We start from the raw sequence: 22,823 nt of genomic DNA on the forward strand, positions 1-22,823 counted from the left end.
TAAAAAAGTTGGCGAATACATATTCGTGTCCCAGCTCTCGACCTGAGGACGCCGGTTTAAACACTGGTGACAATGTCGTCACCAACAAATCCCACGCGGTGAAACCCAGAAGCCATGGAGACATCTCATAATCTTTTTATAAGCGATTAAAACTACTTTTTTTACGCTATAACTCTTGGTTTTGATTCGTTCTGAGTCGCCACGCCCCTTTAAAATGACTTCCGTCTTCGCGTACACCAACTCCATTTTCCGTTTGGCACGGACTTGGATTCCCCCTTCTTCCCTCGTTAACGCCTCTAATCGTCCTATCTGCCTCCTTGTCATCATCGCTTCTTCAGACATGAATTCTCTTCCGTCAACCGCACGTCTATCACTTCCTCATCCGGTCATCCCACTTCCTCCCTCTTCATCAGAGAATACAAACGCAAGCTCCGAAGCAGGCAACTAGATAGGAATTTGCTTCGCTAGATGCCGGTTTGCTATAGCGTGGACGTGGACAATGCCATGCGTGAACTGCTGAAGATTAGCAAAGGTTAGGAGGAGAATAGGTTTCGAATTAGTACGCAGGATCTATGAGGAGGGGTGGCACCAGGAAGATTTCGTGAAAACAGCTAAATTCCGCCATCGGAAAAGAAAAAAAAACTGTAGAATGCGAAGACTATTGAACTATCAGTCAAAATTAACCATACGTGGATATTACAACACAGCTGTTTCCGTATGCGCTTTCATTTTGAATTTTTGTCTTAAGGCTTATGTCTCCCATTAGACATGAGCACTTTCTTAATGACAGTTTATAGAAAAAATAGCTATAAATATAAATTAGGATTAACAAGAACTAATTTTCGCAGCTTCGATTACTTCAATAATTGTTGCTACTGGACACAAACATATACCTCTCGGCTTTCGAGAAAAAGTCTCATAATTCGAAACAATTTCTTCCTTCTCAGGTCTCAGAATACGAATTGCGGCGTAATTTTCAGTTATTTTTCTGTAGTGCATACATTGTTTAGATAACTATCGAGATAAAGTCTTGATATTTGATCAGTAGATGAAACGTAGCATAAGGCCGAGTTCTCAGCCTTTATTTTACTACAAATAAGCTGAATTGAAGATAATAATAAATAGATAATAATTTATTCTTCCAAAAACATAGAAGGATTTTACAACTTTTGCAAAAATAATTGGAAGATAGGTTCCCTACGAGGAAAAAGTTATCTTTTTGGGTTACCAACAAGAATTTTCATGCATTGCTCAAATGTTATGAGTGGATGTCATTACATATCAGAATATTTTAATAGTAAAAACAAGCGACATACAACTTGACTTTGGGAACAAAAGAAAAAATCTTAGCGAAGCACATTTTCAGTGTTTATGCAAGACATTAACCAGTGTTTAATGAGTCTTTAAAGAATTGCACAAAATGTCTCTTCATTAAATTTTTTTGGTAGTTTGTTTTATAATTTAGGTCCCACGAATAAAAAGATCTTTTGAAAAGCTTGAGACACACTTTAGGCATTCGGACCGAGTAGCATATACGACGATAATTCATGATATGCCTGCACATTTCTTTATGCATGTTTCCGCTTCTTACAAAAAATATTTTAACTATTGGCTTAATTACCGATTGTTTTCACCAGTGGGCATGTAGCTTATTAGAGAGAGAGAGAGAGAGAGGAAGGAAGAGGTTATATAAATGCAATACAAGGGAATTGGCGTTATTGTCAATGGGAAAGTTTTATTTGGGGATGTTGTCACTCGGGGCAAAATGCTCCATGATAACGTGCTATGATCAGGATAAAACCAATTATCGTTCCAAATGCAATGCTTTGGTCTGCAAAAAATAGCACGAGAAGTAGCGTTGATTTATTTCGAAAGTTCAGTTGCGGTCGTGAATCGAGCAATCGTCTGCGGTGTTGGTTGTGGTTGCCTGATCAGGAACCTCACAGACAGCTGGCGAGAATTTTTCGCTCGGTGAGATTACGATGATTACGGGAATGATCATCGAGCACCTACCTATTGCGATTGAAAGCGAATCACGCTGCCGTTCCGATACGTGCAATGCAAATTGGAAAACCTCTCGTACTCGTCATCGGTTTCATTTCTCGCCAGAAATCATGAACGTATATCAATGCCATGCCATGCTAAAATTTATGCTGGGGGTGCGACGTTGCAATCTGGGATATTTTTCAAATAAGTATATGTTTTAAACCTATGCTAATAGCTAAAAAATTGACCACTAATATTTTTATGAGTTAATATTTTACTAAAAATTACAGCTATTAAACAAAGGGCCGTTATGGAGTGCCGATGGTAAAAAGTCAATTTTCGAATGTATATAATTTAATAATAATGAGACAAGATTGTTGAAAAAAATACTTTCGAGTGATTAAATATTTTTCTCACTAATTGATACGAAAAAAGCCATAAGTTGAAGGATAATCGAAGTATAAATTTGGCGATTGTTACTAGAGAGAATAATAATATATTAGTGAAAGAGGGATTTTTAATTTTACATTTTAGTTATTAAGTGTTTTACATCATCTCATGCATCATTTTACAGTTTTAATTCTTTTTTTAAGTTTCCAAATTTTAAAAGACTATTCATCGATTTATTATTTTTTACACTTTTTTTACTCACCAGCAGTTCCGTTTTTGTTAAAACACAGTGATAGCATTCAACTGTGATAGCACGCAAACCTCGAGAGCATCCTTATACTGTTCTGGCAGTTGAAAATGATGCAAAACGTCGAATTTTTTTCGCTAAAGCCGATTTAGATACTTATCACAGGACACAAAAAAAGATTAAAAAAAACTCACAGTACTAAATTTTCGGTGGCACATTACCACCTTCCTCAGAGTTAGGTAGGAGACTTATAGATATATCAAAAGCTGATAGGAAAAATAATGGATGACTAATCGCATTCTTCAATTTATTCATCCACTTTATGGGATGCATTTGAGTGTGGTAAAAAAATTAAATTGAACATATGGTTCGCTGCTATTAATTTTGCGGAATGGATTCTGGGTTTTTCGGTGGCTACGCGTGAGCGTGAAAATTAACGGATGTTGTGTTTTTAGTGCCTCCGTTGTGCGTAAGGCAGCACCTTAGAAGTTGTGGTCTCTTCTCATTGGTTGGCGCCTATTTTCGTCTTCCAATGACTTAATAGTATTCAGCACTGTCCCCCAAGTGTCACTCAGCGTGTACCCGATGCCTCCATTGAACTGTCGGTTTTCCAATTTCATTTCAATTTCCTCTTTAGATATTCTGCGCTGATAATTGATGTTCGGCAGAGTATTTCGGCTTCATCAAAATGGATGTCCTTTTTTTTTTTACAAGCACTAGATCATTCTAGCCGTAGATGGTCATAGCGACTGGTTTGCCATGCCCAAAATCCGCCGCAAGAATGACGGATGTGGAGCGTGAAAATTAACGGATGTTGTGTTTTTAGTGCCTCCGTTGTGCGTAAGGCACCGCCACTTTGCCAGATTATGAGGAGCCGCTACGATCGGGTACGGCGGATCGGAACTTTCGATAATCACTCACTTCCATGCGGAAGAAATCAAATCAATGAGCATATCTTACGGTGATTGGAAACAATCGATTCAAGACGAGATGGATTTGTATCAGGCCAAATTTCGTTGGATATAGCTCCTAATTTCAATCATTTATATTATGTCGATATTGATTGAGATTGAAAATTTAATTAAGGGAATCGTAGTGCGATGCGATGTGCACTGTTGTTGAATTCGATAGGGGTAAATAAGAATCTGTGTGGAAAGTGCATAGTAGTTTCTTTGAGCTTATTTAGCAAAAAATAGGCGTATTGAAATGTTCAGCCGCGGCTCAACCTCATTTAAATATTTACTTCAATTGGGAAAGGGTATTAGAGGATAGAAAATTAGTAATGGTTCTAGGCTGTTCGAAATAAAAGGCACCTGGGGACTATGGTTTTACATCGCATCCATTTGTGTCCATACTGTGCTCATTGCATAACGTCAGCAATAGGGTAGTTTCCTTCATCAAAGAAAACGAAATGCAATGATTGCGATTCCATACCCACCATTAGTGTATTCATAATATACAAATTATTTGGTTTTAGAAATCCCGGTTTAGACGAATGGCAACGGTCAGTTTTAACCTAATTTGAAAAAGGCCAGATTGGCGCCAATGCGATTCCGCTCCTCGTGATGTCACAGGGACCTAGTTTCTTTACGAGTAGATGGGAGTTTTACATCGTCTGAGATTACCAATGCATGCATGAGGCACAGAGCTCAGGGAAAGATGTCTTAATAATCATCTATTAAAACTGGCTAAGGTCGGAAAGTTTCCATCGTTTGATAGGGGAATAATAATCCTTATTTAAGCCAAGCGCTACCAGCTAGCAGAGTACTCAGCTACCTGCTAGCAGCCTGCGTCGTATCAGCGCTCAAGCCTCGCCCCAAGGTCACCTCACAAGGCGGCAGGGGGAACCAGAAATACGTCACACGGACTTTTTCCCATGATTCCTACTTAGCGGTCGCGTTTTCGCGCGCTTGAAATTTTTCACTTTTCGTTTAATCGCGAAAAATAGATATCGTCATTTAAAAATCTAAAAGTGTAAAATTCGTAGTCCAGGAGTAATAATCTTTCGATTTAGGCAATAAAAAAATAATAGGAAACCACCCTATTATGTACCCTTTAAATAATTACGTACATATTATGGGTGTTAGCTGTCACCCTTGCTATTTCATATATTTCCATCAAAGAATTTGAGCAAGGACTGGGAGAAATTATAAGATCTAGAGATTACTGTGGTTCGATTTGAGGCGGCGCTTATTTTTGAAGATGGCAGAAATATCTTCCAATGGTACATATGTCTTTTTTATCTGTGCATCCTTCGAAACAAAGATATCAACAGCAGGTGCCAGTATTAAACTGATACAAGTGATGTATTTATTAATTTATTTGATTCCTGCACATTTTTAACCGCCCTTCCGGAAGATTGATTACATGAAACCAAGGGCGTACCCAGGATCATAACTAGGGGGAGGCAAGCCATGGTCTAGGAGGTGGCTGATACTATTTCATATCATTTTTCGTAGGTTTAAAGAAAATTTGTTGAATACTTTCGTTTCACTTCAGCACTGATTTTGTAGACTTTTGCGATTTTTGCTTCTGGAGGGGGGGGGGGGGGGCAGCTGCCCCTCGCTGGGTACGCCCATGTATCATACCACCATGGTGGTATGATACATGGGCGGATATAGCGGCATATAGCGGCGGATGGGCGGCATATAGCGGCGGACTGGAGATACGGGATGGTGCACCATCCCGTATCTCCAGTCCGCCGCTACGCTGAGAGAGCCCCGTGCGGACACCCCTGATGATTCGTGGAAGGATGGTTGATAGGAGGGGAAGGGGAGAGAGAAGTATGGGTTCATCGCCATTGGGCAGTGGTAGGTCATCTTCCCAACTAAAGAAACAAATGCTATGCAATAGGAGGCTAGTTTGGATGATAGTGTCATGTATACCACATTCAATGCAAATCTACTGTAACTGGCAGAAAACCTGAGAACCAGTTACAAAATTTTAAACTAATTATTTTCTTTTTTTCATTTCTTTATCCCATTTTGTTTTCTGAGAGTGAAATTAAATGTATACATTTTTCTGCTGATAATATGTGAACCTTTCTTTAATTTTGAACCAGTATCGAAATACTTTTTGCAACTGTCTCATGGACTTTAATTTGTTAGAAATTACTGAGCTGTATTTCTATGTCCTCTCTCTTATTAGTAGAAGTTTTGAATTAAGATATAATCTACACAATCATTTTTCTGTCTTATCTAGCTTATTTTTTTGTCGATATTCCAAAAAAGATGTTAGACAGTGTAACACTCCTTTATAGCTAATTTAGTCATAGCTCATGGTGTTTGAAACTCATTAAGTCCCACCATTTTGTTTAACTTTCTTGTATCCTGATCAGGTGTTTTTTCCTTTAATGTCCGGAACAATTTAAATGAGTCAACTAATTTTATGTTTCTTTCCATTCTTTTATCAGGATTCAGGAAGAACTTCAATCAAGAAATATTTTTATTGCACTGGCTTGTTTGCTAATTTATGTTATTCTTTATTGCACTAGTTTCCAATAAATATTATTGTTGCCTTTTTACATTTGCCTTTAATTTATATGCATCTACCTAAGGTAACCCTACTGTCTACTATACTAAGGCCTTGCTGTGTCTACCCTACAAATGTCAAACTAATGAAACTACCCTATTAGGGGTTAGGCGGAAGAGGGAACTTTTTAATCTCAACCTCGCCGGAATATAGGCATCTATTTATCCTCAGAATCAGTCATTTGGCGCCCATTGGGTCATTTGGGAGTCTAGTCGCAGCCATCTCACAAGCTCCCCGAGGCTCAAAAACACTTTATCGCAATGCGCCGAGCAGGTTATTTTAAAGATTTGAAACACCGTAAGTTAGGCCATAAGAAAGATGTTTTGCTTGAAGCTGAAGGATCTTGTCTTTCTTGATGGAAATCCTATTTCGATATTGACTTTTTATGAAAAATAAATTAATAAATATTGTAAGGTTCACTAACATATTAAAAAAAAAGGCAGCCTATGCTTAATGGTTTATCAAACAGGGTGTTTTTTTAAATACCAGGGGTCCCTGGTGCCATTTTAAATATGTTATTAAAGTTAAAAAAGTTAATTCTTATACTCTTACAAAGTAAAGCCTGAAGACATGGGTTAGATTTTTTATTTTCTCCATTTAAAATGTAGGCACATGACAACGTAGAAAGCAGAAGAGAGCTGGCAATGGCTTTCTAAGCAACTTGAAATCTAGTAGGTAGGTAAATTGCGTGGAAATGGTTGCAATGCAAACATATTTCACCCTTCACAAACACTCAAAATTAGTCACTTCATTGATTTACTGATGTGAAAATGGCTTCAAATTTAACCTTAAGTTTTACATTTAATGCAAATATATATGTAGCGACATCATTTTTTTCCGAAATTAACATTAATATATTCAATGAGATCATCAAAGACTGCTGTAATAAATCCATGGCGCTGAGTCAATGTTACCATTTACGGGAATACTTCCAAATATATAATACGACTCCGGCTTCGAAGATGCCCCGCCGAGGAAGTGTACGTTGCCCCACTTGACTTAAGCCGCTGTTATTGGCGAGCGACTACTCACCCCACTTTATGGTGTGTTCACTATTGCCTTGCAGGGTATCCAGCAGAAGGAGGTGAAGTGAGAGGAGTGCATTACGAGAAGCCAGCCGTTGAAGTCGACAGTCAACAAGCCCGAAAGCTGCAGAAGGCGACGCAAAAACGTAAACAAATTCTAATGAACCCATTTACGAGCATACCTCCTGACATAACATACGACACTAATAGAAAATGTCAATTTTAGAGGAAATCTGACGTCCCAGAGGCAAAAATCTGCGAGATTTGAGGCTTGTATCTCCACGGCGAGGATAACCTAAGAGGAGGTATCTCTGTAAGTTGCCCAACTTGACTTGAGTTGTTGCTGTTGTGGATGACTACCCACTAGGGCGGATCGCAAAAATCGATTTTTTTCAAATCCATCTGGCCCAATGAAAAAAAGTTGTGGGACCGATCAAAAATAAGGCCTGAAAAATTTGAGACCTGTACGTGAACCCCTGACCCTCGCTCAAATGCAATTTAGGGGGGGAGGGTCAAAATTCGAAAAATACAATATTTTATGGTCATTCCCTATAGATTTTGCCGAGTTCCTGCTCTATTAGGAAAAATTTCGTGGATTTTGACGTATCTGCCACCGTTTAGCCACAAAACGCCTAATTTGAGTCCGCGTCCGCGAAGAAAATATTCCAACGCCCACGCAGTGTCGCGGATACCAGAGCCGCAGGCCGATCCCTTCCCCTCCACGCTCGCCTCTCCCCCTCCCACGCCTCTAATACAGCAAAATTCATCCCGCGCATGCTGCTAGGAGGTCGTTTGTCTTTGATAATATAAATCAGAAGATGGTAGAAGGTAAAAAGCGATGCGTAGTGAGACGACTTGTCCCTTATTTGGCGCCTCGTCGGCGTTAAACAAATCGATGTTACCAACTTTTAGAGAAGTTATGAAATAATTTTAGACCTGCGCACGCAGGAAAGGAGACTACGGTCTATGAAGACGCCTCTCGAGTGGCTATGAAGGTTTGGAAACTTAGGTTATGCATTTCTATTCCGGTATTTTCCGACAGGTGTGACTAAATGGATGAATAAGGGTGAAGGCCGCCGGCGTACCCTCCTCGATCTCCTCTCGAACGCCCCAGATGCAACAAAATTCACACCAAGTGCGTCTTTCTTCGTTAGTCTTACTAATATTTGATGTATCAGCATCGTCCAGTGAGGAACAATCACGAAGGAATTACTCAATTACCTGCTTTCCAGTCTGTATTTCTTATGTTAGTGTCATTCCTCGTCTTTTGCTGCTTTCAACAAAGTTTTGGTAAATTCTTTCGCGAATCTCTCGTCCGTATGTATAACAAAAGGAATATTGAAATTTAAATTTGAACTTTCATCAATAGATTTTTAAATTCCACAGCGCTTAGCTCAGATATAGCCGAAGGAACCGGAGTCTCTCTCCAATATATCATCAGCCTTTATGTCGATATTAAAATCCAGCAATTAAAAAAATCTCGGATTGGTCACCAAACGCATCCTTGCAGAAACGCAAATTGGGTCCCTAGATTACCCTCCCAACGTTTATGTCGCAAATCCAAGTCAACATAGTGCAATTAGCAAATAGACCACTGTAAGGGATGAAATACGATTTGATGCTTTCCCGGCGAATGATGTGGGTAAACTCTTTTTGGGGTTCAACAAAATTTATCCCTTAGGATGAGCCCTCAGTCGGAGCTTGAAATGTTGGCCATTAAGGAAAAATTAACCCGGTGGGAATCCCGAGAAGAGTTTACCCACACTGCAAGGGATGTTGGAATAATGTTTATAGCAAAGGGATGATGCCTCCTTTTTGGGCGGTATTCGCTTGGTACCATCATAATCAAATCCTTTTTAATTCTGTGTACCTAATTTTCACTCGGAAAGGAATCGATAATCGCAGATTTTATAACTTTTGCTAATCCTCCGACGGGGGAGGCAAACCTCCAAAAGTGGAACCCTGTTTCTTCAATTAACACCACACATTCCCCTCTAAACTTCTATTGATAAGTCCACTTGCCTTTTTTCATCAGACAAGAGTATAGTCTTTCATTCCAATAAAATGGAACCCTTTGATGACACCCCTCTTTTCTTATTTACAGGAATTAGCATCTTTTTCTGTATACGTAAGTAATTCTGGTACACTAGCTTTTATGCATCTTACGAAGTTATGACTTTTGCGTCAGCTAAAGTTGCGGGAACGAGCATTGCTGTTTCTTGGTTCTTGCATATACCTCTATCACAGTTGGCAGACGCATTTTCCCCGAAGAAGTTCCAATTTGAGGTTATATTCCTTAATGTTTATTTCATGAGGAAAGTAGAGATACAAATCGGCTAATTTCTCGCCAGTTTAATTTTCTTCGGATGAATTGATGAAGAAAATTTTTGATACTATTTTCCCGTACAAGAATTGACGATGATGACTCAACGTTCTCCTTTGATTCCCTTTTTTCCTCAGTTGTCGAGCTTCTTTAGGGTTCAATCCAGCAGCCATCATCTTTCTTTTCGTCAGATTGTCTCTCAAAATACTTATGCTCCTCCATGCTCTTACACGCAAAAATATCGCATAATTTAAAATGTTCCTTTAAAATTGTTTGAGTCTTATACTTCAATAAAACCCACTTTCGGCCTATTAGGATTTTCCGTAAGTTTTAGTACTTCCTGTGGTACCGCTAAATCCATTTAGTCACATTCATAATGGAGGAGAAGCGCGTCACCATAGTTCGCACACCTTCATAGCCACTCGAGAGGCGTCTTCATAGACCGTAGTCTCCTTTCCTGCGTGCGCAGGTCTAAAATTATTTCATAACTTCTCTAAAAGTTGGTAACATCGATTTGTTTAACGCCGACGAGGCGCCAAATAAGGGACAAGTCGTCTCACTACGCATCGCTTTTTACCTTCTACCATCTTCTGATTTATATTATCAAAGACAAACGACCTCCTAGCAGCATGCGCGGGATGAATTTTGCTGTATTAGAGGCGTGGGAGGGGGAGAGGCGAGCGTGGAGGGGAAGGGATCGGCCTGCGGCTCTGGTATCCGCGACGCTGCGTGGGCGTTGGAATATTTTCTTCGCGGACGCGGACTCAAATTAGGCGTTTTGTGGCTAAACGGTGGCAGATACGTCAAAATCCACGAAATTTTTCCTAAAAGAGCAGGAACTCGGCAAAATCTATAGGGAATGACCATAAAATATTGTATTTTTCGAATTTTGACCCTCCCCCCCTAAATTGCATTTGAGCGAGGGTCAGGGGTTCACGTACAGGTCTCAAATTTTTCAGGCCTTATTTTTGATCGGTCCCACAACTTTTTTTCATTGGGCCAGATGGATTTGAAAAAAATCGATTTTTGCGATCCGCCCTACTACCCACCCTCCTTCCCAATGCTCTGTTTACCTTTGGCTGGCGTGGTGCTCAGCGTAAAGAGTATAAGCGGAGGGGGTGCATTATGACGTACTAGCCAGCCGTTCAGGGGAGGGACGTTAAGCCTGCCCCTCAATGGGCAGTCAACAACCACGAAAGTCGCAGAAGTCGAGGAAAAACGTAAACAAATTCTAATGATACCATTTAGAGTGTGTATACCGTAAGTTTGCGCACGGGCCCGCGAAGTACCTACGTGAGCCACGAGCAAAGGAGGGGAGGAAAGGACCGACAAAAAAAACTGTATGGGACCGACATCAAAGGTAGCTGGCCCTTTCCTCCCCCCGTCGAAAGTTATTTTTAGCCGCTAAACAGTAGGTATGTTTTGTTTTAACTATCGACCAATTCGTTATTTATGATCGGAGCACTCCGTGTCTTATATCATTCTTCTTAGCTTTTTTAGTTCTCTACATATGTGCTATTTAGATTGAGATATAATGAGAAAGTAAAAAAAGTTAATAATTCTATCAGAGGAGCTAGTTGCCTTCGACGGGGGGAGAAGAGGGCCAGCTACATGTGTCTGTCGGTCCCATACAGTTTTTTTTTGTCGGTCCTTTCCGCCCCTCCTTTGCTCGCGGCTCAGGTTCTTCGCGGGCCCATGCGCCAACTTACGGTATACAGACTATAAGTCCGAGAATACCTCCAGGCAGGGGCGCAGTTAGGAATTAAGGCTGGGGGGGTTTAGGTGCAGCTAATACCGGGGTGTGTAGGGGTATGGAATACCCACCAGGATAAGCAATAGGTGCGAGGTTAATAAATTGCTGAATTTTTAGATAAATAGTTCAAAATGGTGAGTTTTACGGCTTTCTGAGGGATATATTATTTATCTTTAAACTATTCTATTAGTAATATATATCCAATTAAGTAAAATGGATTAAACTTAATAATTTCCCTGAGCTCTCGGGGGGGGGGGGTTTATCCCCCAAAACCCCCCCTCGCTGCGCCACTGCCTCCAGGCATAACGTACGACACTAATAGCCGGCTTCGAAAATGCTCATTTCGGAGCAAATCTGAGGTGGGAGATGAAAGAATAAAAACTTGGCTTTTTCCACATGGTGATTTATTATGACCGACAATGGTCTCGTTCAGGGGTGCCGACTTACAAAAAATATTGGGGGGGCTTAAACCGGGGATCTTTCCCCGGGAAATTTTATAAGAAGTGAATTTTAAGTTTTTTAAGAATTTTAGAAGAGTCATATGATCAACATTAGAACCCTGATAACTCGAATCTCGATATCTGGACACTAGGGGAAAATCGACAAGCCAGTCACATATTTTCCTCTCACCCATCGCGAATTCTTGAGGGGGCTCGGGCCCCCTCAGGCCCCATGGAGTCGGCGCCACTGGTCTCGTTACGGCGTAACATTATCAAGGTGAGGAATTGTCAATTCCTTTTTGCTGTGATTTGCCCTATTTGCGTTGCTCTATCACTCGCTTAAAACTCGTTCGAGCACCCACTATCATCATTATCATTGCAATCCGTGACCATGCCCTCGCGTATGATTCATAAATTCAATTCAGACTACAGTAGATTATAATGTCTTTATTTTCCTCATTTTTGGAGCCCCTGGACCCCCCTCCCCCCTGCAAATTAGAATTACAGAGGCTGCATCAATCCGAAATCTAAGTTAGCATTTACGACCAGAACGTCTGCGAGCTTTCTACAAATCAAATATCTATAGAGTAAAAGAACCAGAAATGTTATATCATCGCTAAATCACTTTGGCGGAAATTTGGAATAAGTAGTGAGGAAAATAGAAAAGGTACTTCGAGGATGTGCATTTTTGAATGAATCCTATATGTTATCTTAGTTTCCGAAAAACGTGACAACCCTTCTGCTTCTCTTTACCGCACATTTTTTGGAATTCCGCGAACACGTTTGCTTATAGCAAACTGATAACTCGGCTCATTTATAGTGAGGATGAGTATCATATCAGCCTGCAGTGAGTGCCGCTTGTTCCTTATCTCCAGAATGCACGCCTGCAGTTTCAGAATGAGGTCAGCCGTCGCTCGACTCGGCTATTCATTGAAGAATGCCATTTTGAATTGTAATGAAAAAGTTATCCATAATAAGTTCAGTGACCTCATTGCCCCGAACATGTTCGGTTCTTTTTTCGAGGAATGTTGACAAAAAGGTGTTTGTTAAATAAATTTATTATGACAGGCAGGGAGGATTGTGTGAACTTCCTTTTTAATGTTTTATTTTTTCCGAAGTTTAGAGTAAAGGCATCATATTCATCCGATCCAGTGGCGCAGCGAGGGGTTTGGGGGATAAACCCCCCTCCCCCCCATGGCTCAGAGAAATTCTCAGTTCTCAACTCACCGTTTTGAACCATTTATCTTTAAAATTCCGCAATTTAATAATCTCGCTCGTACCGCTTATCCTGGTGGGCATTCCATACCCCCACACACCCCGGTTTTCGTTGCACCTAAACCCCCCCAGCCTTAATTCCTGGCTGCGCCCCTGATCCGATCCTTAGAGAGGAAAACGTTAGGGTGGAGTGATAATAACATTTGCTAGCCATGCAATTCCCCATGTAGTTTTGTAAATATGTAAGAGATATCAGATGTAAGGAATTCTCCAGTGGAGCTTCATCTATGCCCGCCCTGACCCAAGAGGTGACCTGGTGTGCCCCCTGGGTGAAACATTTTTAAAAATGTATAAGTGATGGATTCTATTGTATTTCATCTCTAATTTAATTATTGTGACTATCAAAACCTTTCCTCACCTAGGTCACAGGAATATCAATTTGCATGCCAACGTAGTATGTACGGCAGATGCAGGAGCGAGCCCAGGCTATGTGCTGGGGAGTGGGGAGCACGACCCTGGGGATGGAGCCCCCCTCTAAGGAAAATATGAAATTTTCAATTCCAGAGATCACGTTTTATGCTATATTGGCACTTTTGGGGTCATCGGGGAGCTGTTTTCCTAAAACATATTGGTGGTGCAGAATAAATTTGTTTTATAGGTTAATATATTTATGCTAAAATTCATCAGTTTAAGGGAGTTTTCTGCACCCCCTGGCTACATCACTGAGCATATGCTTCTGCGACTTACGCACACATATACAGGTGATGATGACGAAATGAATTAACAAAATAGCAAATCTTAGTTCGCAGGAAAACTGGCCGCCCGCATGAGACCGAACTGCACCATAGACTTGATGAAGGTATATGGCCGAACTATAAGTATACTTACGTTTAATAAAAGCTACACATACTTACATTTTCATTTAATATATTGCAACAGGTTCCCTGGCCGAGACTGCTCATACACAAAAAAATTGACCCTCGTAAAAATATTACGGCCATTTGATAACAGGGTCATTTCCTGAAGTCACCTGAAATTGCAATTCATGAAAAGATTTCGGCAGACGGAATGGGTCGAAAAGTCCAAATAAGCTACAATTATTACCAATAGGTACTCAAAATTCTGTACACTTCTCCATTACACTGGTGCGGTAAACTTTCTCCCCCTTCCTTTTTAATTAAAAATATTTTAATTAACTGTTAGCACAATGGTAATTTATGCCAAATTCTTCTACCATTATTACTCTTATGACAATTTGGAACTAAATCCTAATGCATACTTACATCAGCTGTGAAATTCTTAACTTTTCATAGTATTTTTTCTTACGAAATTGATATTTTAATTAGCTTTTATCTAGTTTTTTTAGAGTCAGAATAGTGACAAAATCCATATCCATGCAAATTCTTAAACTTTTCCGGGGGAGGACCATATCACATTTGCCACATCCCCTGGTAAGGAGGTAGACATCACGAGCATCAGCCGAGTGACCCCAGTATCTGTTATTGCTCTTTCTAATGGGATTTAATATTTTGATTTGGAATTTCTCCCAACCCTCCCTGATTTTGCATGCTAGCCCAGGAATTAAGGTCAGAATTTGCTCAGTTAAATGCTACACGGCCTATGGAAGATTAGGGCCACCTAAAAATTGGAAAGTTAGGTTGTTCGTCATCAAGGACTTGGCTGTTTGAAGCCTACGCCTATGTCAACCCAGCTCTAAGAAGTGACCAACTGGTTCCATCAGCCAGTTGACTGCCTTCATACTGAGCACTCTGAACTGCGCTACACTTACCTACAGGGGTCCCGCCATTTTCTATTGTTTAGACCCAGGTCGTGTAGCAGTCGATCACCCCTGTCAGGAGACACTGAAATATCGGGCGGACTCTGCGATGCCTTCTCTTCTCTTTATGGCCAGTTGTCAGATGCTTTTCAGGACTCATTTACAACTTCAATACTACATGACATTATACAGAAGAGCAATAACGATGAGTCATTGGCAGGGATGTCAATATAGCATCCAAAATTTTAGCTGATGAGAAATTTTGACACAAAATGAGATTCCCGCTGACCAGGGAATTACCAAAGACCTTGAATACTCAGTGAATTTGATCTTATGGAAAAAGGAGGGAATTTGGGAAGTATCCTGGAAACACCCAATTTTTGACGAATATAGCATCTGGAAAAAAATATTCTTATGGATTTGTCCATTTAATTTGTGTAACTTGCATTTATAGGTAAGTTACTATCATCTCAAGATCTTATGCACAAAATTAAAATGTCGATTTCACCAATTATGAGGTCAGTAATTTTTAGCCCATGAGCCATAATTAGCAAAAAAAATACTGTTTACCACTTGATGAATCCTGGAAAATAAAACAAATGCCTTGAAACAACAGGAAATCTCAGGATTTTTAAAAATTGCTTCTTGGGGAACACAATGAAACATAAATCAATTAACAAAACGAAAGTCTCTGTTCAAGAAATTTATTCATCCGCAACACCTAATAGCACCGTTGACTCTGTAACTTCTCCTTTTAGTCATTCAATACCAAATAAGATACATTGATTTCCATAAAATATATACATAATAAGGTCACAGTAGAAATTTATCTATTTTCAACAATAATTATTTACAAAAGTGATTTTGATGGAAGATTTTTATCTGAGAAAAATAGTATTTCACAGGAATGGTTGCTTAAATAAGATGCCTGATCTACAGAGGAACAAAAGGAATACGTTTTCCATGGTATATTCTACTATCACATGAAACAGAACCGTACAAAAATGAATGCAACTTAAATGAGGTGCATGGTATTCTTGCTAGACCTCAATCGATGATTCCATCTTTTGATCATTATCATACCTCACCTCAGTAGTCTTAGATATCTTTCCAAAAAGATGAAGGATGTTGCATTAACTATGTAGAACTTTATTCATAATGAATGATTGAACTTGATAATTTTTCCTCATTATCCTGGGAAAAATCACCAAGTTCAATGAAAAATTAAAAAAAATGATTGTTCAATCCATCTTTTCCACACATGTAATTTTCCTTGCCACTAGATTGAACAAATGTGAATGATAGATTTATTGTTTTCAAGTACTACTTAAAATTGGAGGCTAGAGGATTAGTCCAGTAAAATGAAGAACCCTGATCAACGGGGAACCCATTCCCAGATAGTGATCACAAATTCCCCCAACACACCAAAATTCTTCAGCCCTTCAGTCCATCCTACCTCCTAAAATTGCTATCTCATGTGCCTCACACTTCTCTTGACAAACCACCTTTCTCATGTGGAGACTGACTCAAGATCAACACATCTTATACGAGTGCTGGAAGCTCCCATTCGTGGCTGAGTTATAAAAGATGGAACTTATCCTTGCAGAAGGAAACCCGAGATATCTTAAGTTATAGAAGAAATTAACACTTTCAACAGCCTACCTAGCAATCTTAGTCATTTGGCAAGTAAAACTGCCAAAAGTTAACAGTTATAGATACATAGGTACTTCAAAATCAATAACATAGAGAAGAACACACAATGGTAATAGATGGCTAGATCAAATATCTCAAACATAAGCTCATATATGGGGGACTTATCACTAAACTCACAGCCTATTGAAAAGATACAATTCAAGTCTTTGGCAAAGTTAAAAAGTAGAAGATTGTAATATTTCAAAATGTTAAGAATAAATGCATAATGAACACCATTTGCCCTGCAGAGAAGAAGAGAGATTCACACTTCATGTTTTGTAATAGCTTAAAATGTTCATCGAACTACTGCATGAGCATATATGCACTTGCTTCCATTATTTAATGAGAAGATAGAAAAAGGCATGAACTAAAATGTGTGATATGGCTTCGATTCCACTCTCCAGGAAAAATTATGGCAAGAATCTTTTGAATATCTGCTCACAGCTCACCTGAAGTTCCTTGCCCAAAAATGGGTGAAACTCCTTCCTTCCAACACCCTTTTATTTGCAGTTCCCTAAATGTTACTCTAATTCATAGAACTTTATTGTTTAAGCTTCTCTCCTCGTTCTGATGAATCCTCTCCTGTTTCAAGCTCTTCATTGTCTTGGCTACGATTTATCTTCCATGCCAAGTAAGTGTTCCATATGAGACAGAATGATTGCTCAAAGAGGACTTGAAATTTCAAAGGTACAAAACTGAAGTTGACGAATTGAACGGCAGGCCAAAGCTAGTAAGGATACAAATAACGAATAATTAATAATACTACCATGTACTAAAATCAAACAAATATCATTTCACTAATTACGGCAATGACTGCAAGTAGAACAAAAAGTAATTATATTTACCTTCCAATTGTTAATCATAATGTCTTTGAAACTGCTATCCATACTATTCCTTATAGACTGCCAGTCCTGCTGTTGGACAGCTCCATTCACAACTATGAAGACAGCATAGAATGGTGGCGCCAGCACCACCTGATCCCAAAACACTTTCTTAAGACCAAGAACCATACGTGCTTTCGCACCTCCTCCTCCAGGCCCAACAAAGCGATGCAGGGTTTGATACCACGCCCAAAGTGCAGGACCCTGTCAAAGATATGAAATACCGATTGGCACAATCAAGCATTGAATGAAGCACACTATGTAGTGGGTAAGAATAGCCAAGATGAAGAAATTGTGTTTTTTTAACAATTGTATTTTTCCCTCCCCAATTCATGAAAGTTCTGTAGTGTTTGATCACAATAATGAAAGTAAATTTCACTGAAAACAAATTCAATCGAGATGAAGATAACTTTTGGCCAATAAAGAAGGTTCTGATCGATTTTGTGGTCTGAAAATGACTCCAACTGAACTCGCTTCACTTGAAATAGATACAATCAAATGGAAAAGGTTTAAATAGGAAACTTAGGTAGGACAAAAATTAACGCTGTTCCAAAAGTGAGTTTAAACAAAAAAAAGGACTATTGTAACACGTTTGGAATAAAACAGCTATTATCAAGAGTCCAAGCCGCATTTAGTTTCTGTTACTTGCCAAACTATTTGGAGCAACGAGTTCAACCTAGTTTTACCATTTTCAAAATAGGTTACAGCAAGATTGTAGCTACACCAAATATGAAAAATAGGAATGTGTAGCCATTTAACGTATCTGCTGGAATTATACAGACAGGTGAAACTATCAATTACTTACTGGTGAAAATAACAAATTTAAGAGGGGGTACGAACTTGCATACATCAATCTTAACAATAATAAGAGTACCTACATCGCCCAGTGAATTGTCAAAGTTTCGTTGATTTATATCAACTTAAAGCGAACTACCAACGTGAGGTTCCAATATAACTCAATATAATGCCCATTCACTTTTATACAAGTTTCCTTGAAAGCAAAAGACGCTGCATTCGTGATCAATCATTCGAGGACTTTTAAGGTTGCCGAGGTTAACCGTACGTCTTTCATGGACGTTAATAAAACAAGATACATTTAATTTCTATCAGTAAAATAAATACGGCAATTAAAAAAACAAATACATACCATAAACACTACACCTAATGCCCCAAACCTCGCCACTCGGACAGGATCCATCTCCGAAAATTTCTTCTTCTCTACTACTGTCTGGGAAATTACATCTCCAGCAGACATTAGAATACCTGTAAGTACAAAAAAAATGAAAATCCAGCTCGTGTGAACATTATTGCCCTTGGTACTAGGAAAAGCACACAAACCTGTTTGTATGGATTGGACTTTCCATGGGTGGTTTTCTAGTAGCCGAAGATATGCCGCTAATACCCGCCTCATATTCAAGGAAACAAACGTAGAGTACACTCAACTGTTACTTAAACTTTTCATTTTATTTTTATGTTTGAGGTCGTTGCGATAAGGAATTTATAACTACCATTCCATATTGTGCAACTAATCAAAGACGAGCTCACGGCATCACAGCATTCACAGCTGATCGCAACATTGGCAACTTCAAATGCTGCGAAATTCGCTGTTCAGCCTAGCGACGTGAATGCCATCTATTCGTTGGATAAACAACTCATTCAAGCACAGGGTTGTGGCTGGTCGTTCAAGATTTGCGACAGATTCAAAATCATCTTACTGGTAGCATTATTTCAGGAAGGTCAGTTTTTCAAACATAAAGTTGTATTTTAATTAAACTAACCCTCCTTACATATAAGTGTCGCAGATAAAGGGTTTTATTCGTGAAAAAAACTTGCCTTCTTGATTTTGGAGCAATTAACTTAATTTGCTCATATTTTCTTCAGATGTTCGGCGGAATAGATTTGGTGTTGGTTGATGAAACCCTTCCCACGCGCCCAGAAGTGATCAATGATCCCGCAGCTCCACCATGGGGTATGCTATCTTATGACAGAGGAGCCCTGTCGGCAGCGCAGCAGGCAAATCTCAATAGATTAAAAACGCCAGTTATACGGAAAGGCAGCCGGCGTTACTTATCGAGTCACCCTCAGGTAATAAGGGGACTTTACTATTCCTCTTTTTACTCGAGAATATGATTAAAATCTTCCATAAAGTAGGCATTGAAATAATTAGAATCGTATAGGCATGTATGCACTTTTATTTACAATCATGTATACTTACATACCGATGGCAAAAATATGTTTCCCTGCTCAAGTTTTTTGAGATATTCCTATGTATGCGTCCATCCTGAATGCGCTTTCCTCAATCTTGCTAAAACTATTCCTCAGTAGACTGCCGTGATAGGTAGTTATGCCACATTATGCATGGTAATGGAGCCGCAAAGCTATTTTCTTGTAGCGGCTGAGTATTTTTACACATTTCATTCATCTACTCACCGGCAAAACTGTGCGGAGGCCAGTGGCGTAGCTATTGGAGGGGGGGAATGAGGGGGAATAGATCCCCCCAAAGCCTTAGAGAAATAAAAAATTATTGAAAACTACTGTTTAGTTTTGACGTGTAATAATTTCATTTGCTTAAAGTTAAATTTTAATTGCTAAAATGATGTAAAATGTTTTTTCAGGTGTGTCAGTTTTTTAAAATTTTCCCGGACCCCACGTTGCTTGGGGGGGATAATGACACGAACATGCTACCATGCAAATAAAACTACTAGTTAGTTACAGAAAAACGAAAAATTAGCGTCGTCAGTGATGAATGCAGATAGTATTTGCAAATAAAATAAGTTGTTTACGTTGCATGCAGAGCTTATTTTGCCTTATCTGAGTCAAGCTATCCTAGAGCTACACTATCGCAAGTATTATGATACCCTTATTATAGTACACTAATTCTATCTCCGGAAAACTGCCTCCGGTTCGCAGCGCTAGTTTCAAGTACACCTAGGACAACATTGGCCTGTACATCAAATTTGAAAATTTTACCTCAGTATTTTCTCGGAAGTATTTTTTATTTTTAAAATTTAAGATGGCCATTGATAAGTGTCTATTCTATTATGTAAGACACGGTCTCAGGCGTTACTTTGTGGAACTGCTTCATCATAGAATAAAATAAAATTACTTTGTTCTATTCCACACTTTATTTTAAATAGCACGACCTGGGTTTCATCATCTCATGCTATCATCACCTGATCATAGCATGAGGTGCTGAAACCCGGGTCGTGCTATTTAAAATAAAGTGTGGAATAGAACAAAGTAATTTTATTTTAACGTATTTTATTATGCTCTGAAAATTTCATAAAGATTGCGTAAGAAATCAACGGTGTGAGGCGGGGTGTCGTGGAACATAATGGCGTAAAATGATATATGCTTGATGTAGACTCGTACAACCTGTTTAGATGCATTCATGTGCCATCTTCGGAACTTCCATGTTTCTGGGTTGTTGTAGTTTTTACACCTGGCTTAAGCGTAAGCAGGGGGATGCGCTTGGTCTACCGCAAGAGGGAATGGGTTTAATATTCATCGTTATACATCCATCTCTTTGGTGATTTCCCTCTGCTCGAGGGGATCCAACCGTCGTCCCTTTCATTTCGTTATATATCGCGTAATACCGATATGCAATGACTCACCAAAAGCAATGCGGCCGGTCGAATGGGAGGTATCCGATCCTAAAGTGGCCTCCCAAATTTAATTCATAAATCGCCAGTAATTGAAGTATCATGATGTTTCCTTCCCTCCGCAAGGTCACCGCCTTGGTGTCTGTGATACTCAGGGCCGTGTATCTCAGTCGACCGAAGGATCCGAAGAAGTTCATCGCCCGATTCGTGGAGCGTTCCGATTTCGAAGACGAAGTGCGCCGATGCGTGTTGAAGGGTGGAATCGTGAGAAGATCGAAAGGGGATTTAGGCAAGGATCTCTTCGAGTGCATCAATCCGGAGCTTCTCGTGGAACGCCAATCAAAAGTCAGCACGGAAAGGGAGGTCGTATGTTTGGATTCACCCGATGAGTGGAAAATTGAAAATTCTGGGATAGAATATCCCGACGATTTGGCTTCGAGTGTTGATACGCTCGAGGCGTTCACTGCCCTGGGTTCGAAGGCCGAATACTTGGATTCGAGGATGGACGAACTTTATCAATGGAGGGATGATTTGGCGAGGGAAGCGGTTGAAACTTACTTGAACGCCAAAAAGAAAGAGGTGGAAGAAAATGGTGAGAAACAAGACGACCTGCCTGTCAAACCCACTAAAAAGTGCAATTTACGAGCACACCTTAGTTAATCAAGAGGAAATGATCATGAAATTCATGACAATGTTGGCTTCCTTAGATTTCTGTCTGTGGTGAGTCACGGTGTCAAATAAGATTTTAAAGTAATGCGGAAAATTGATCCTTCATTGTACTTACCAGCATTTAGTTTGTCTATTCTTCTAAAATGAATTTTCTGTTGAATATTTATTAACACCCATAGAAAGATTTGTCTGGAGGCATTTGATTTATAATGATAATAATTTTACTGAGGATATTTTTTGTGAACACTTTCTTTCTTCTATTTTAAGTATCGTGAAAATTTATGATGGAAATTCCAACCAAAATGAAAATGAAAGATGATTATTGGATACTTATCTAATGTACCGAAGAGGAATAAGATTTATTTTTTGAAATTGCATTTCATTCTATACTGTTCAAAAATAAAGAATTATAGTAAGTAATTAAATTATAACAATACATAATTTATGGGTACACGCATTCGTCGGTTGGGTACGTTTCGTAGTTCCTATCGCATTGCTCTCCACCTAATGTCTTCTTTTTCCCTTCATTTCTTCCCTATTAAGGCTATTTTCCTTTGTAAATAGAGTTGAGTTATCATGATGGAGTGAAAGGGCAAAACAACTAGTTTAAGTATTTGCTTCTTACTTCCTGTGACGCAGAAGCTTTGCTTATTCTTAATTTTGGCTGTGGATGGGTGTCCCTTATTTAAGCAAAAAAAATCTGGCACCAAATCCCTCATTTTTTCCTTTTGGTTGCACAAACTCAAATATGAAATTTTATCCCGAATGGTCGTTATTAGCCCGTTCAAGAAAAACAGAGTTATCTTACAAGAAGTATTTAACTTTCAATTCAAGAATGCCAGAAAATATGATTTTTTTTTTAAATCACAACCCATAAAAACCATCCCTAGTTTGAAAAAATCTAATAAAAAATACATAGTCCGGCTTCCATAGATTCTTTGAAGCTCTCATTTTCTTAAAGTTAGATATAACCTCAATCCGGAGTTAGACGAATGCCGGAATTTATTTTTTCTAACAATTTGTATGATTCAAAGCTTTCATTCTCTTCAAGGCACTTTGACTTATCGAAGTTAGACTGTATCTCGGACCAGTGGCGCAGCGAGGGGTTTTTTTTTTGGGGGATAACCCCTCCCCCCCCCCCCCCCCCCCCCCAAGAGCTCAGGGAAATTTTTAAGTTTAATCCATTTCACTTAATAGGATAGATATTACTAATAAGATAGTGTTAGGATGAATAAAATATCCCTCAGAAAGCCGTAAAACTCACCATTTTGAACCATTTATCATAAAATTCC

General features: G+C 39.3%; 2 protein-coding genes across 3 annotated transcripts; one reads left to right on the forward strand and one right to left on the reverse strand.

The window, feature by feature from the left end:
- Positions 1–15,375: 15,375 nt before the first annotated feature.
- LOC124161552 (protein Mpv17-like) lies at positions 15,376–18,810 on the reverse strand. The gene is made up of 4 exons (XM_046537929.1): positions 18,599–18,810; positions 18,408–18,523; positions 17,225–17,464; positions 15,376–17,106 (listed from the first exon to the last, which is right to left on the reverse strand). Exons 1-4 carry the CDS (start codon positions 18,669–18,671, stop codon positions 16,921–16,923), a joined length of 615 nt encoding a protein of 204 aa, XP_046393885.1. The 5' UTR covers positions 18,672–18,810; the 3' UTR covers positions 15,376–16,920.
- An 88-nt stretch (positions 18,811–18,898) lies between these two features.
- On the forward strand, positions 18,899–21,929 carry LOC124160488. 2 transcript variants are annotated; one of them, XR_006865168.1, is made up of 4 exons: positions 18,899–18,996; positions 19,142–19,345; positions 20,989–21,582; positions 21,799–21,929. XR_006865168.1 is itself a non-coding variant. In XM_046536344.1 (3 exons), exons 2-3 carry the CDS (start codon positions 19,142–19,144, stop codon positions 21,520–21,522), a joined length of 738 nt encoding a protein of 245 aa, XP_046392300.1. In that variant the 5' UTR covers positions 18,899–18,996; the 3' UTR covers positions 21,523–21,929. The 2 variants fall into 2 exon arrangements, 1 of the variants encoding a protein (XP_046392300.1); XM_046536344.1 differs by having other exon boundaries at positions 20,989–21,929.
- Positions 21,930–22,823: the final 894 nt, after the last annotated feature.

The sequence above is a fragment of the Ischnura elegans genome, chromosome 6 (genome assembly GCF_921293095.1).
Source record: "Ischnura elegans chromosome 6, ioIscEleg1.1, whole genome shotgun sequence".
In the NCBI taxonomy this organism is placed as follows: Eukaryota; Metazoa; Arthropoda; class Insecta; order Odonata; family Coenagrionidae; genus Ischnura; species Ischnura elegans.